Genomic DNA, 17,246 nt, shown 5'->3' with positions numbered 1-17,246 from the left:
GATGAGAGACCTTCAGATTTTAGGTTCTGCTGGGCACAGATCTACAGGGAAATTTTTGTTCACACTGGGAAAATAAAATATAAGTTACTTAACTTGCCTTGATATTCGGACTGGACAACATTGTTGTTGATATTACTTTACTGTGTGTTTTTCATACATGAACGTTTTGTTCAGGTTTATTGTACCGTTATCTTTCTGATTCACTGTTTATTTCTGAAGTTATTATATAGGATTTTTAATTTATTTTAATTTTAATTGTTTTTCTGTTATTTTTAGTTTGGGTTGCAGTTAACGTTAAGGTTTATTGTATATGTTCAGATTTTCCATATACTTCCATTTATTCTTTCATATTGTCATTGTATTGCTTTATTGTTCTATTATTATTTTGTCTATTGTATTGATGTGAGCTATAGTAACATCCTATCTATCATCTATCCATCCATCCATCCATCCATCCATCCATATATCCATATTCTGTACCTTTGACGTCCCGCCATCGTCTGTATGTTTGTGTCCAGGGCTGGATCACTAATGTCCGCGCCGGCTCCTTCACGTCCCAGGGGAGCAGCATCAAAGCCAACTCCAAGCTGGTGGCCTTCAGCACGGAGCAGGCCGGTGAGGGAGTACGGCCAAAATATCAGGGCTCATGTGTGTGTCCCGGACATTCTCAACCTTGCGCTTGAGACCCCATGTGGGGCCCCTTGATATGGACGCAGGGTTGGAGGACTTTTTTAATACTGACTGGTTGAAATGTAGTTAAATCGGTTTTAAATGCATCTTCATTTCTATATAATTCATTTGGAACTCCCTCCATGTTCTATGATTTAATAAATGTAGCCTGTGGGATATCCAAAATATTGCTTAATATGCTAGGTGGAATATCTTAACTTTGATCGGTAATGTCAGTTTTTAAATGACTTTTTCCTATAGGCCCAAATGTGAAAAAATAATGAGAAATGGGAAAAAAAATAGGAAAGTCTTTCTAATTGCTGTTGTCGCAAGAATCTTGGAACCTAAAACGGGATTATGGGCCAGTGTTCAGCAAAAGAAGTTCCCCCCTGCATTATTGTGATTTCAAGTAATAAGAGCGTGGACGTTGTGTGTGTGTTGTGGTTCTGTCACCCAGGTGGAGGTCTGGTGGGACTGTCCTCAGTGGAACCGGGAACAGACGGTAAATGGGCCGTCACTCAGATCTCGTGTCACGCTGGTAAGCTCCGTCACATCTTCCATCACTCTTGACCAAGAATTTATTGGAGAATACTTTGGTGTCGAGGCTCATTGGCCACATTTTGTTTACTGTCAAAATTCATATTTAACGTCATGTTCAATGAACATTCATCTTCGCTGATAGCTGTTATCACTAGGTTTAGTGTATATTGAAATATCTTATTGTGCATAGTTAACTGCTTTTGGTATATTTTCCATATATTGCCATTTTCTTTTTTATATTGATATTTTAATTGTATTGCTTTATTATTATATTATGACTATTGTTTTGATGTGAGCTGCTGAGACAATTTAAAATGTTCTTTGTGGGGTAATAATCGATCCATCTATCTATCTATCTATCTATCTATCTATCTATCTATCTATCTATCTATCTATCTATCTATCTATCTATCTATCTATCTATCTATCTATCTATCTATCTATCGATCTACAGTGTCTGTCTGTCTGTCTGTCTGTCTGTCGATATGCAAAATATATCTCTTCTCTCAAACTAGGCTTTACTTCTGTGACCCGGGTCGATTCATTGTCCCCCCACCCCTCCTCCTCCCTCTTCTTCTTTCAGATGTGGTGACCGATCTTGACTTTTCTCCATTTGACGACGGTCTCCTCGCCACCTGCTCTGCGGATGAAACGGTACCGCGTCACTTCGATTGCCTCCCTTCTTTCCCTCACTTCCCTCCGTCCATTCTTTCTTCCTTCCTACGTCTGCTTTCCTTATACATTGCAGAATGCAGAATTCAGATTTTATACTCAACATATACATGTTGGCATTTCTTTTTCCTTTTCATTTCCCCTTTTTTTTTTTTTTTCTTTAAATTTTTTCAGTCGCCACAAATCTCAACAAATCTCTGCCGCATCCGCCTCGTTTTGTTGCCGGTCTCATCACTTACAGTTAAAAAATAGGATATGATCTTGCTTGGTATGTTTGTTATTTAAACCCTCGTGGTCTCCGTCCTCTCAGCACTTTATCGTGTGTGTGTGTGTGTGTGTGTGTGTGCGTGCGTGTGTGTGCGTGTGTGTGTGTGTGCGTGTAACCTCACGCGGCATGATTCCACTCACTGTTTATACACAGCACAGCGGTTATTTTATAAGTTTATCTGCCGTTCCTCTTGTCTTCTGCCAGCTCCCAGAGTGTTTTGGGGGGGAGGGTGCATGTGTCGAGGCGTGAATCCATCATCGACGATCCCTTGCACATCCCGTTATTTAGCTGCTAGGATGTGTTCAATATGGAAGCTCAAACCACAAATATTTAAATTACACGTCTCCTGTCCTCCCACGTATGTTTCTTTTATGGTGCGTTACATAGTGTAAAAGGCATGCATGCATACTATGCATTCAGAATCTGACTCAGAATCAGTTTTATTCGGCAAGCACATTTCGATATACTAGGAGCGTTTCTCCACAGAAAATTTGCATAACAACAGTCTGAAATGACTTATTTGAAAATACAATTCAAGCGGAACAATGCATTATGAAATTGTTCTGCATTTTTTAATGACTTACCAAAATTAAAAGTATTTTAACTTTTATTCTGTAATAACACCCAAATTTTTGTTATAACCTATGACATACTATAGGCCCATACATTAATATTTAATTCAGGTCATATGTAACTTGGTACTATGTATTAGCACACCAAAGTCGCTGTCTTCATTTATAGTGTTACACTTAACTTAATTAAAAAAAAATGTCACTTTGTTGTCACTTCCACAATAAGTTATATCCCATATATTATGTAATTATGTGTTATTACATATTAACATTAACATTTTGCCAAGTTATAAAATGGTGGAGTGAAACGTAATGCGTTTTGACTATACTGCGTTCCAAACTTAATTAACAGAAAATGAAAGCTCTTGAGATGTGAGGAGAATGGTGAAAACGAACAGCTCCAACGCCCGAGAGCAAACATAGATGCGGAAGAAGGGTGATGGAACTGACTCGACCAGCCCCATTCCCACTGTGTCCTGTCCCCTGTGGGTGCAGCTGAAGCTGTGGCGTGCGCGTGATCCCGAGGAGGAGCAGCCCGACGGGGCGGAGCTGACGCTGTGTCCCGGACGGGGGAAACTGGAGCTCGTCCTCTTCCACCCGACCTCCTCCGGCCTGCTGGCTGTGGGGTCCGCCGAGACCCCTCTGCTGTGGGACGTCAGCCGCCAGGACGCCCCGCTCGCAGGTAGAATGCAGTGGGTGTGGGCTTGGTGTGGGGTACCGACTTCCATACAGCACACATACACATGTCTTGTAAATGTATACGAATATACAGTGAAAATAAAGACACAGGGGCAAATGATAAATTCGTTTTTTTTTAAAGGGGTGTAAAAAAATGTTGATATGCATGCATTTATAGTTGTTTATTTTGTATAATTTATTTTGTTCGCCCTTTTCACTGTCTCAAACACGGTCGCACTGCCTGACATTTTGAGGCTTTTAAGCCACAAAACTCCCAAAATGAACTAACTCAAATTTAGCGTACTTTGACGAGAATTTGACAATTTTCCATGTGTTCATATCTCGTTTAGTTGAATGATAATTGACTTGGATACAAACAAAAGAGCGTCAAGTCATTGACCCCCACACAAACACACCTCTTCTTATCTTCGTGCATCCATTGAACATTTTATGTCCTGCACTCTGACATACAGCAATCCACTTCCTGTCTACCGGTTTCGTTGTTTGTTGTTTTTGTTTGTAATTGTTTGTTCTTTTTCTTTCTGTATGTGTAACATTGGATTTTGGGACCGAGGTGCTCGCTTCTGGTGTCCTTATGTTGGGTTGTGGGATTAGAACTCACTGACTCACGGGCCTACGTTTTACAGCCTTAAGTGTCCAAGCACCAGAGGTAAAGTTTTGGTTCCTCCAGTCTCTGTCTGGACCGGTTCAGGATGTAGCATCCAACCATCCACTGGCCTCCCCACCACCCCACCCCCCACCAGCCTGCACCACCACCACCACCACCACCACCACCACCTCCTCCGCACAGCTGCTGATGTTGCTGCCGGTCACTGCTGACCCCACGTCGCCGCCGGTCACACGTCCCAACGCTCTCCTCCATCACTCCCAGCCTTCAGGGCCCGGGGACCATTTCCGCTTTCTTTGGAGGGTGTACGACCAATGCTGACTCTTCCTGTGTGTTTGGCTTTTTCTATTCCCCGTGATACCGTCCGTCATAGCAAGTGCAACATGTTAGGTGTAAAGATGGAACTGTGCAATTCCACCGAAAGCTGTGCTTGTGTGCTCCTGTCACCTAAAATAAACTTCTCTTCAACAGCTCTATCCTTAATCGCAGCATGCATGACTGCTTACCAAAGTGAAGGGCCACTGCTTTGCTTGGCCCTTGCTTTACACATTGTGGGGTTTTTTTTGTTTTGTTTTTTTCCCCATGTGCTAATATCATGGCTTCACATGGGATGTGTTTTTATCGGTCATTCTGTTATAGATACTGAACTATGATGCCTATAAGCAGTTTTTCCCTCCTTTTTAAATCCTTTAAGCTATTGTCCAGCATTAGACTCGCTTTTCTAATTGTTTTCTTCTCTCCTGTGTGTCTACAGTGCTGGAGCAGCACAGTGACCAGTTGCAGAGTCTGAGTTGGAAGCAAGATGGCTCCTTGCTCGCCTCATCCTGCAAGGTGAGTTAGAAACAGCCACAGCACAATGAACCCCCCCAGCCATCATCTATAGTGTTTCAGTCATGCCTCCAATCTTTTTTTTTTGCTGGGAAACCTTTAAATGTTTTTCCTCAATGAGTTTAGAACTTGTAGTTATGATATCTGACCACTAGATGTCGACAATGGCTAATTTTCCATGTTGTGTGTCCTGCGTTGTAGACCAACTGGACTTGACGTCAGAGTGGGTGATTTGGTGTTTACAGCCAGTGCTTTTTATTCATTGGTCAGCACGGGTGATCCTCGTAAACGCGGGCGGGGATCGCACTCTGGAAAATTGGATTTAGCGGACCGTTTAAACAATAGCAGATATGAGTAAGACCTTGGGAAAGTGTAGATAAACTTTTAAACCCTCACAAAACAAATTCAATTATGAGGCGATTGTGATTACGAAAGAACCCTTTAAAAAGTTGTGAAACGCCGTTCGTTGTTGACCCGGCCAATGTTGTTTGAGCGAGCGCCAAGAGGTCAAGTTCAAGTTCAAGAGATTATTTGTCACATGCATACACATACGGGCTGACAGACAAAGGTTTCATAGCTAATACTGACCATATCCGAGGTGTTTGTTTCTCCTTAACAAGTCGAAACTAGCACCTCAGGTATGGTCGGTATTAAGTATAACCTGAATTCATCCCTGCCCACAGTACAGTGTGTAGTGAGTGTCTCATCCCGAGTCCACCTTTCCCACTCCCCCTGCCCAGTTCCCGGTGTTATGGCCCAAATCAGGAGGGGGAGGAGAGGGAACTTTACGAGGGGGTACCCACTACTCACCTGACCCCCTGAAGACCCCCGGACAAAGCCCTATCAGGGGGTTATTGAACTGCTCGGGGGGGGAGCAGCCGACCATGTGGCCCGGTCTGCTCCTTGTCGTCGGGAAGCAATCACAGAGCTTGAAGGGCTCCTCTATGAGGTTGTTAATGTTTCTGGGGTAGGAGGTGGGGGGAAAAAATGACTTTTACGACCAAGCGCGCAAAGAATGGATTTATGAGCAACATTCTAAGTGGAATTGTTTCATGTATAGTTTTTTCGTTTTATGAGGGGAGCGAGCGGGGTCGAGCTGGTGGCCCTTTTTCATCAGTGGTGGTTTTTCCACGGTGCTTGACCTTGAGGTACGCCCCTAATAGGCGAACGTCTGCGTGTTTTTTCTACTCATGTGTTCTGCAACCGGAGGGCGTTCGGGCACACACAGATAAACAGCAATTGGGGCGGAAAATCAGCTGATGAGACAATTAGACGCGCATCAACCCCTGATGTGTGACTTTAACTGAGGGTGGACTGAGATCGACTTGTGTCAAAATAAACTATTACAAGGTAAGCTTCAGATGTACTTAGAAACTATTACTGTCAGTCTGACCCCCCCCCCTTGTTTGTATTCACAATGACAAGAAACAAATTACCCCTCCCATTACATCTTTATACCCTCAAAACCCCACGTCTACCTTGACAAGATAATTGTCTTAACCAGACCTGGCACAGTTAACCATCAACTCAGCCGTAGGAACAAGGGCATGGCAAGATGTAGAAATGTGAGCCGGGATCAGAGTCTGAGGCCCCTGAGGGTCTCGCCCTCTCGGGCTCTGGTGTCATTTAACCCAAAAGGCCCCTTCAATCTCTTCAATCCAGCTTATTAAAGCAAATAGGGCCCGCTAACATGTGGGACCGATCCCCACGGCCCTCCTGTAGGGTAAACATTGGGGCGCAGGGCGGGAAATGTGGGTGATGAAGGGGGGAGAGGTGCTGCCTTAATGCGGAGCAGTCATGACAGGCTTCGCTCGGCCCTGGATAGATGTGCATTTATGACACGGTGGAGGAAAATCGAGGGAGAAAGACGCCATTCAGTGTAGAAGGGAATCGAAGGGAAACCTGCAGGTAATGAAAGCAGGCAGGCAGGAAGGGCCCTGTTTGTTTGAGCGGTGGACAGGAGAGGGAGGCTCGCTCTGTGGAAATGAGGTGTCCTCGGATTTATTCCACCATTGAAATGTTGAAACTGTGGTTTTGTCACTTTTCTGCCTGTCATTTACATTACACAGGCTTTCTGGGATTCTTCTGAGAATTATTGTGCTTTTTGCAGAGAAAAATACTTGATTTTGCAGCAGCTTTTTTTTTTTTTTTTTTTTTGTGCTTTTATTTCAGTGAAATTTTGGGAATTGGCAAAAACTGCAAGTCAAAGAAAAAAAAAAAAGGTTAATAAGTGGTTTGTTGATTTGACCATTTAATGCAGAAAAGTTAATTTTGGTAGATTTATTTTGGTTAATTTGGTATGAATTATTTCTAACACAAAATTGCAAATTCCTGAAGGATACATCACAGAGCCAACACAGATACCACTCACACACATACCACCAATCACAACTAAGTGACTAACACTGGTTGCTGTGGGAGACTGGGGAAAAGAGGCTGGCAGCATGGTGTGTTTGACGACGGAAGAGGGATTTCCAGAGAGTGAGTGTGTGTGTATGTGTGTGTGTGTGTGTGTGTGTTTGTGTGTTTGTGTGTGTGTGCGCAAGTGAAAGTTGCTGTGGGAGGCTATGGTGAAAAATCATTAACAGCAGCTTGAGAATGAGGTCACTTTGATTAAACAGCTGCTGTCACGCACACGCACACACACACACACACACACACACACACACACACACACACATACACACACAGACACATACGCACTTATTTGCACCCCGGCCATCCATCTGTGGGTTTATGAGTAGATGTGTGTGTTTGTTTGAATGCTGTATTGTCTGCCTTAAAAAGCACTGTTTGCTTGTTTGAATGTCTGTTTTTATCGTTGGTGCATTTGTATGTGACTGGCCCCTCATCTGTGTGTTTGCAAAGTCAAATAGTTTCTTCTCTCGCAGGTTTGGCCTAAAATACACTGAGTGGTATTGCAGTAGCTGGTGTTATTGACGACTTGTGTCCATGTGTGTGTACTTGGTGGGCCTATTCAGACTGTCTCCAGGTCCTTTAAAAATTTGAAAAATGTTGTTAAGTTTTACAATGTTAAAATGGAAAATTTTAATCTTCCATATGTTAGGCTTTTTTAGTCATTAAATAAAAACAAAATGATTCACATAAGATACCTGTGGAGAGAAATCTAATAAAATATTTGCACTTACCTGTCTGAAGTTCTGTGGCACAAAGTAATGGTTTGATTTATTCCAGTTCATAATCATTTATTCTGATATCTGACCCAAAGAAGGCTGTTATAATAAAATCATCCAGTTCACAACCTGCGCTATGTCTACCTAATACTTACCGCTGTGCTGTATCAAATTTATACTCCTTACCTGTATTACTTTATTGAATAATAGAGATGGTTTGTCCATAAATCTGTCTTAAATTTATTAAAGCGGTCTGACAAAGGTCTTAATATGTATGAAATGCAACTTTGATACCTGTAGACTGCCTGATATCCAACAAGAATACTGCAAATAAATAGTCTATATGGTGATGAGCTAAGACAGAAAACAAGCTTACCAGTCACAATTTACTGACTGGGACAGATAGAAAAAAACATCCTGTAGAGCATAAAGTGTGTGTGTGTGTGTGTGTGTGCGTGCGTGTGGACCCGTGTGGGTGGTGTTGCAAAGACCCCCTCAGTGTTGCAATTTGTTGCCGGTGTCATCACTTACAATTAGAAAATAGGATATGATCTTGCTCGGCATGTTTGTTATTTAAACCCTCGTGGTCTCCGTCCTCTTAGCACTTTATCGTGTGTGTGTCTGTGTCTGTGTGTGTGTGTGTGTGTGTGTGTGTGTGTGTGTGCGCTTTTCCTAGGCACTGCAATTTGTGAGCCCTTGGCTTAGGCTTGGGTCACAGAGGCCCTAAGACGTGGCCTTAGGCACTCCTGGTCGTGGGTGGGCTAGTGCACACACACGCGCACACACTGCACCGAATAACAGGAAAAGAGATGAATAACACTCTAGGAAACTCCCTTGTTTGGTATCATAACCAATAAATAGCAAATAATCCCTCTTCTACAAAAGTGGGTGGTGGACAGGGGAGACGAGCTGTTTTAACTCTGCTTTTGAGGGCAGCATGCGGGGAAGCCCTTGCTCCCACTGATCCTTCATTTAGTGGGATCCCAGGATAACATGTTGCTGCCGTGACAGCTGGGACAACTGATGTGTGTATTTATGTGATGAGGGAGGTATTGTGTGTGTGTACGTGCCTGCGTCCGTGCGTGCGTGCGTGCGCACGCCTGTCTGCCTCCGTCACCGTCAGCTTCCTGATTCTTGCTGACGTGAATGCATGTGTTAAGTGTGTGTGTGTGTTTGGTCTAGCTCCTTTTCGGTTATTACCTGCTATCAGTCAGAGATCGAGTGCCGCTCTGTGTCACAACGATATTGAATGACGGGGCGGCAGACACGCACGTCACAGACGCAGCCTGTTCCTATTACATCTCATTTCCTTCCCCATCACACAGGATCCCCCTGATTGGCCGGCGTGATTGATGCCGTATGCCAGTGGGGTGGGCTGGGGTCAAAAGACGCAGGGCCGGGGAGAGGTTATCGGATGATTTGTGCCAACAATCGGAATTGGAATGTGTTTTAAATAGCATAGTGAAAAGGGAGGGAAACCATTGCTGTGCCCGTAGTGGGATACTTCGTACTATGTTGGTTCTATCATCCAGTGTAAGAACGATGGCTAGGTCGCTAGGTGCTGCTGCCTTCTGTTTGTGAAAACTGAAACAGGAAGTAGAGGGCAACATTATCATTTAATTATTCGCATTATACGGGGAAAAGTTGCGTTCCATATTTGGTGCTGCTCCGTCAAAACTTAAAATAAACAACCCTAAAAACGCCTCTTCATTTACTAAAGGTTGCTGTTCCCTGATTTAGAGGTTGATGACTCAACCTGATGACTTATTGTTTTCCTTGCTATGTCTGTTATTGTCATTATGGATGCGATTTAATCATCGGTATCACCTTGTTGACTACCATTGACCTATCAGCAAATTAGATGACATTCACCGATGGCAGTGATGGGGCGCCCGCATTCCGACTGTGCATACCCAGGTACGACTGGCGTGGCAGAACATTGTGTTTTTATTTTAGATGTAGGTTATTTTATTTTACTCCGTTGCCTTATGGAACGAAACAAGCACTGTGCTTGATGGGGACACGAGAACGGAATAACGGCACGGGAGGAGTGATGGAGAGGCATGACGGCAAAACGAAACAAGCGTGACTAGATGTTGCTATGGTGACATACAAAGACTGCAATAAAATATATCGAACTCAATTAGTTTGTGTCTGTTATTATATATAAGAATTTTTAAAAGTAATAACCTGGAGCTGCAACTTTATCACCGGATCAACTGGGCCACACGACGTGTGTCCAAGTCCTCCATCCGCTTCCTCGCTGTAGCACCAAACAGCCTCCATGCAATTAATAAATAGAAAAAGCAACGCTTCTACCGGCTCCGTAAACTCCGGCAGCTGCTGGGTCATTCCTGAACGACCCGATTCTTTTGAACGTTTAAGAGATCCCTCACCGGGAGGTGCCCTGGCTGAAAAGGAGCGCACCCACTGTCACGTCAGCTTCACAAAGTGAAGGCACACACGTACTGGTCTTTAGGGCAAAGGTTGAGATGGTATTACTTTGATAAAACTTTTTCTTTTTCAAAGTTATTTTACTTTTATTATTTATGTCTGAAAATATATGTCTGTTATACCTGTTCTGCACCAAAATAACTAACTATAGTACTTGTTTTATTTATTTTATTTATTGTGAAACTATTGTGAAAAAAAACCAACCAAACATTATATATTAATAAATAAACAAATAACTGCGCAAAAGACACACTTGAAGGCATTCTTTTGAACGGCGCAATAAGATCTGTTCCCCTCAAAGAGCCGTAATTCCCATCACTACAGCAGAGATGCGTAGTAGAGTCGGCTCCTCGCTTTCTCCATGTCTGTAAGGTAGCTACGTCGCACGTGTGGAATATTCAATAATTCGAACTTTGATTATTGATTTGATTATTTTCACTTTTTTGTTTTTGTAATCGCTTTTACATTTACATTTAATTACATTTAATTTATGTTTCCCAAAAATATTTCTTGATGGGCTATGTAAGTACCCAACAATTCTTCTCATTGAGTAGGTAGTTGTGTAGCAGGCGATACAAGGGGGAATAAATAACAACAAAAACAAAAAACAAACATCGGTATCGGCTATCGGCCAAAATACTATTTTAAACATGGTATTGGCCCAGGATTTCACAATCAGTGCATCCATCTAATCATCCATCTAGTTGTCAGTCATTATATTCAGTGTTGTGTATTCATATGTCTGTCATTTCTACGAGGCAAATCAGCAGCTGGGTGAGGAGCCGTCCATCCTCCTGCCCTCATCTTTGTAACAGCTTTGAACCCTGACCTCTCGCATGCTCTCTGTCCCCTCATGCACATCCCATTCATGCCCCTCACAAAGCCAAAATTCCCAGCCGAAACACACTTGTCTTTACATTCCAGATCAGCTGTATATGTGGCAGCTCTGTGCCAGAATGTAAACCACGCAGACCAAAACATGTGTAGGTGTGTGATCCGCGGGGTCTTTTGAAACTTCACGGGCCGGTGTCATACCGTGCTCGTCTCCGTGTTGTTTACATCATCATCTCCCTGGGAACAATGCACTGGCTTGTTCGGCTCAGACTAATGAAGTCTCGCTTTCTCTCCCTCTCTCTCTCTCTCTCTCTCTCTCTCTCTCTCTCTCTCTCCCGTCTGCACAGGACAAAATTCTGCGAGTGTTTGATCCCAGGGCCCAGCTGACACCTGTTCAGGTAAATCCCCGTAATCCCGTCTTCACCATGTTGTCAAAACAACGGACAGCCGCTCGCGGAGACAAAGACTTTCTAACATGGTTACCCAGCTTAGGGAGGAGGTTCACCTGATCGCGACCGGAGCCCAAATGGAAAGGTGATTTTTGAAAAAAATAACAGACCCCCGTGGATTCCCTGCAGTCCCACACTGATGCTCCTCTGTCTTATTCCACATCTAGCGATAAACATGTTGACATTTACCCAGAGGCCTCAGCGCCAACCGCTCTTACTGATTTATCTCCTGCTGATTTATTGGTGCCAAACATGCGCTGCTTCCCCAGCCATTCTCTTCCCACGGGTACCCCGTCCCATAGCAAGCTGGTGCCGCTCTCGAACCGCACGCTACTTCCTCGTTGGAAACCTGTCACAAATGCCTTGCCAAGGCATCGGCAATTAGAATTAGATACCATCACAACCGGGAGGAATGAGGAAGTGGATCGGGGGGCTGGGAAGTGGGAAAGAGGCTGGAGGATGCAAAGCAAATATTCTCACACTTTTGCAGCGCAAGACCTCCCAGAGAGCTTTCAGAGGGCCGCGGCTCTCTCATCGGTAAACACCCTGAATGCTACAACAACATAACACATTGCCGCACATTGAATATTAAAGAAAGCGGAAAATACCTGGAGGGCACGTCACACTCTAGGAATTATAAAAGGTGGAGCCGTGGAGGGGTTGTCTGTACATCCATGATGTTCATGTGCACCGTGCGCCTGTTAGTGTGCTCCTGCGTACGCCTTTGTTTTTCCTCTGTGAGCCTCCCGCACCTTAATGAAAGGCTTACTGTTCCAGAGCTGTGTGTAGTGTCAGTGACCCTTTATGTGCGAGGGGTCTGAAAAATAATGTTACACCTCCACTATTTTCTTTATGCCTTAGTTTAAAGTGCATGCCTATAGAATACACACATTATGTACACAGCGTGTGTGTGTGTGTGTGTTTGCCTTAGGTACACAAGTCGAGTCAGGTGGCTCCACTCTTAAAGGCACACATACTTCGAAGGGTTCTGTCCCACTCTAATTTGTTCCCAGTTTAGTGTTGGAAAGGAATTTTCAATCTAGCGCTGAACTGATGATCTGTGTCGATAGAACAAAGCTCCCTCCCGTCTACTGGTTCCGTGACCCGATAAGAAGCCAAAAACAAAGAGACGGTGACATGTTTTGGGTGCTCGTGCGGTGTTATTAATAAGCTGAAGACGAAACCAAAGTCAATATGATTATTTGCACCTTCATTTTGAAGATGCAGAGAAATGTTTTATGGTGTTATGGTTGTGTCGGCAATGTGGATTTAGCTAAGAAATAGACTAAAAGGGACGTAGACAATACTAGACTACAGTTTTCCAGATCCATGAACTGCAGCAACAAGCGCTTTAGCTGGCAGCTTCATGCGTACTTAAAGTACAATGGAAAACTTAAGGGGGACCTATTATGCTCCTTTTTACACCAATTATTCACGGTCTCTGAGGTCCCGAAACTTGTCTTTGAAGTTTGTTGCTGAAAATACCACTCAGATTATTCATTCGAGCCATTCTAACATGCCTCTATAACCCTCTTGTTCCAAAACGGCTGTTTTAAGTGGGAGGAGCCACCCTCCCGAGGCCTGTGAGCCAATGAGGTTTGAGCACGAGTTTGGGGATGTTTTGTTTCATCCAAACGTGGAAAAATAAAATAGATAGATCGATTATAAATAAATTCATCTACGAAGAAAAGACACTATTTTTTATTGGTTTTGTTTGGAGAAACGTACAGTGGATCGGGTGGTGCAGATGGCCATATCAGGAAATCTGACATCAGCTCGTGCTGAGAGCGGGTCGGAAGCCTGAGCGTCTTACTTTGTCATTAGTTTACCTCATTATATGACACTTTGGCCACGTCTAATACGAACATCCCACATTGTAACATGATACATATGACAGAAAATAAGGAAAAGCATAATAGATCCCCTTTAATGAGATTTGTGCATTAAGGCCTGCTGGGTTAATTCTGTGGATACGTAAAAAGAAAATATACAAAGAACACGTTGGGAAAATGTGATACCTGAAGGGTGTGATCAGTCCTTATCTCTCGGACGCCTATTATCTAGTTATGTTTGTCAAACTTGTTTCACATACTCTACATACATCCAAAACATTTTTTTTGACTGAGATTTCTTTTGTGTTCCATGGTGGTGGCTATTTGTAGCCAAAGCCGTGACAGGGATCACTTAACACCGTGTTTAGAATGTTCCACAACAACAGTTTCACCCCCGGCACTATTTTGCAAGCACCGGTGAGTGTAGCGCAAGTCAGTCCCGCCCTAGAGGATTCTGATTGGTTTACTAAATACCAGAACCCACAGTGTTGGTTTTTCTTCGTAGCAGAATCGTAAAAATCTCTTGTAGGTACAGTTAAGTCAAAATATAAGCGGATAGACCTTGTTCTACAGCGGTGAACCTCCCCTTGCCACAACACATAGGGGAAGAAAAGCCACTCGGAGCGTGAGAGTTTTTATTTATTCAGAGTACATTTTTCAATATGAACACGGCACAGACCAAAACAACAGGAAAAAGGCCTCCTGACTCTTTTTAGCTGAGCGTTTGCAGTAGGTGTGTCATTGCTTTTTAACTTGTAGCTTTTCAACAGCTCTGCAACTTTCTCTGCAAATGTTCTCGACTTACTATGCAGCCATAATGCATATACAGTACATGGTGCACCAAATCACCCAACTGAGTTGTTTTCAAGGTCCTCGCCACCAGACCTATTAAGCCAGGGGCTGAAATGAATTTCACTGAAATAATACTCACATTGCAAAATTTCTTATTTCATTTAAAAGTCTCATTTGCTTCTATTGAATCACTGCTAGTCTGTCTGTCTGAAACCGGGTCTCCAAAAGGGGTCCAGTGGTTACTGGTGGTGGTGATGTGCTGCCGGGACATTCAAGCCAAGCCCACAGGCCTCTACTCCTCCAGTTCTCTGTCATTACCAGAGGATTTAGAAACAGACCCAGCCGGGGCTTCCAGTACATCCCTCTGGTGCCACTAGGAGGGGGAGAGGAACAGGGAAGGAGAGGATTAGCCGTCGGATAAGAGAGGAGTCTGAAGGGTAAGAAAGGAGAACAGAGAGAAGGAGAGTCCTGGTTCAGTGCACTGTCCACCCATTACTCCTCATGTCGCTTCACCGCCACAAAAACCGGCCGCAGGGTTAGGATGCAGATCAACGTTCTTAAAGGGTTTCTCCGCCTTTCGTTTACGGTCTACTGGCTATCCTGCTCTCCACACCCCTTTCCTATTATTTGCCTATTCTTGGTAGGCTCACTGTAGCTGTTTTTGCCTCCATCGTTCTCCCTTTCTCTCCCCGTCTTTCATTCTCACATTTGCTGCCTGTCCCGCCCTCTAAGTGGACCTTCCGGTGAAATGTGTTCTCCAGTTTAGTCGACAGTTAATTTGCCTCAACCCAACTTATGGAAACGCCCCTAATTCACATTCTATTTATACTGACATTTACAACACTTCAATTTCCTTCGACATCTGTATTGAAACATATGATTGGGGAATCTGACGCTTTCACAAAATGATTGTGGTCGGCTCAAACAATTGCGATCGGGTGATTTTGTAGTAATTGTGACCACTCTGGGGGCGTTCCCTCACCGTGTGTGTATACTGTCAATTGTGTTCGGGGACATGGTTGCCGGGTTTTTATTAGTTTTTTTTTCTTTGTTTGTAGTATACTGCCTACTTAATATCCTACCCACTTACCATAGTGCCCTCATCATACGGTAAGCCGAGTTGGTCCCTTAACTGAGAGAGATTGAACAGTGTGAAGGAGTGTTGCTTGCTTTGTCCCCTGTGGCAGTGTTCGGCACTACACTGCGTGACACGCTTAATGTTGGATCCCAGCAGCGGTTTAACATGCGTGCATTCAGCATCCATTATGCTGCGGTGCCACAAAATTGTTTGTGTGTGTCTAATCGAGGAGAAAAGCCGTGGACATTTCCCATAAGACGTGTGTGCCTGTGATCGTTTTGTTTCGCTGTTCATCCTTGTCATACGAATAATGAACAAAGTACAGGGTACACAAAACAAAGACACACATCCATGCGTCATTGGAAGGGTCAGTGCGTTGGTTTCAGCCGCTGCAGTGTAGTCCAGCGTAGCAGCTCGGGGCTGGCTCACCCCCCTGTCCAGTACTGCACCGGCTTCTCCCTTACCCAGGTGGGTTACATCTCAGCCCTAATTACAGCCCTGCTCCTGTTGTATTTATGGGAAATAAGACTCTGCAACATAATTTAAGGTCTTGGACTAGAGCAGCACAGTATACTACAGCACATCTGTGTGTGTGTGTGCGTGTGTGCATGCGTGCGTGTCTGTCTATGTTTTCTAGTATACAGAGGGGTGTATTTAGGTAGCTGGCATCCGTAGAGTGAGTTTATCCGCACATGTGGCATGCATCACCATTTGCTGAGGGCTTCCAAGTCAACTGAAAGAAAAACTTTATTATTATTTTTTTCAAGTAATTCAAAATCGAAGGCTTAAATCATTACTAACAAGAATGTATAGTTTCCATATCAACGCATACTGTTTCGGTTGTTAATAAAATTCAAATCAAAACATCGGAATTTTGACGTTCAAAAAACCAGCTCGGCTGAAGGGAATCCCAGTGAATTGGGTTTCAGATGCACACAACCTAATAACTCATAGAACCTATTAAATGTATTTCTTTCGATCGATTTTCGCAAAGTCACTTTCTGAGAAGTTTGTTCACTTCGATGTCTTGGTAGCATCAAGACATCTGAGCAAGATGTCACAGGTAGTTAGTTTGTGGTCAATAAGACAATACATTTGAATGTCATCCAGGCATATATGCAATGTTCTATCATACATATGACCATTTACATATCATATTTATTACACAGTTATCATTGGTGGACCTGCCTTATGACATGAACATGTAGCGATTGGCCAGTTTTGCTGACTCTTGATGCCACCATCTTTAAGGATGCCATGAGGGTACCCTGTCTCCTCTACAATGATCCCGCTGCTGGCTTCAACCGTGTATCTGCTACTCAAGTCCGTCATATATCATACTTCTTTCATTATCCTGGGCCTTGCCCTTTTTTTGCCATGACATCCCTGTAGTGGGCCTCTTGTTTTTAAGTGAGCGTCTCACATCTCTGTTCTGCTCGGCCTCCGCCCAGCCGGCTGCTAACACTCCTCGGACCCAGATCACAGCGAGATCTTTATCTTAACTGGATGAGGTGATGTGTCAGCCCTGTCGCCAGCACTGTCTCACTGTCCATACCTTGTGTATACAGCACATGTGGGTGTGTTTGCATGTACAGTCTGTGTTGTTCAGTAAGTGTGTGTGTGTGTGTGTGTGTGTGTGTGTGTGTGTGTGTGTGTGTGTGTGTGTGTGTGTGTGTGTGTGTGTGTGTGTGTGTGTGTGTGTGTGTGTGTGTACCTTGTGTGTGTACCGTGTGTGTGTACCGTGTGTGTTTCAAATTACAGTGCTGAAAATACCCCTCATAGTTTTTGGTCAGCGCTGGCTATAGAGCTGTCGATCTG

At 43.8% G+C, this 17,246-nt stretch overlaps 1 protein-coding gene across 1 annotated transcript in view; it reads left to right on the top strand.

Moving 5' to 3' along the window:
• The window catches only part of coro7 (coronin 7), a 120,109-nt gene that overhangs the window by 2,551 nt on the left and 100,312 nt on the right, over positions 1 to 17,246 (top strand). The window contains exons 2-7 of the mRNA XM_080009133.1: positions 519 to 615; positions 1,127 to 1,207; positions 1,793 to 1,863; positions 3,217 to 3,403; positions 4,782 to 4,858; positions 11,625 to 11,675. Of these exons, the coding sequence (XP_079865259.1) occupies positions 519 to 615; positions 1,127 to 1,207; positions 1,793 to 1,863; positions 3,217 to 3,403; positions 4,782 to 4,858; positions 11,625 to 11,675 (564 nt within the window). The remainder of the gene's footprint in view (positions 1 to 518; positions 616 to 1,126; positions 1,208 to 1,792; positions 1,864 to 3,216; positions 3,404 to 4,781; positions 4,859 to 11,624; positions 11,676 to 17,246) is intronic.

The sequence above is a fragment of the Zeus faber genome, assembly GCF_960531495.2.
Source record: "Zeus faber genome assembly, chromosome: 11".
NCBI classification, from domain to species: Eukaryota; Metazoa; Chordata; class Actinopteri; order Zeiformes; family Zeidae; genus Zeus; species Zeus faber.
The sequence above is the reverse complement of the archived record's forward strand: the minus strand, read 5'-3'. Positions and strand labels throughout refer to the sequence as shown.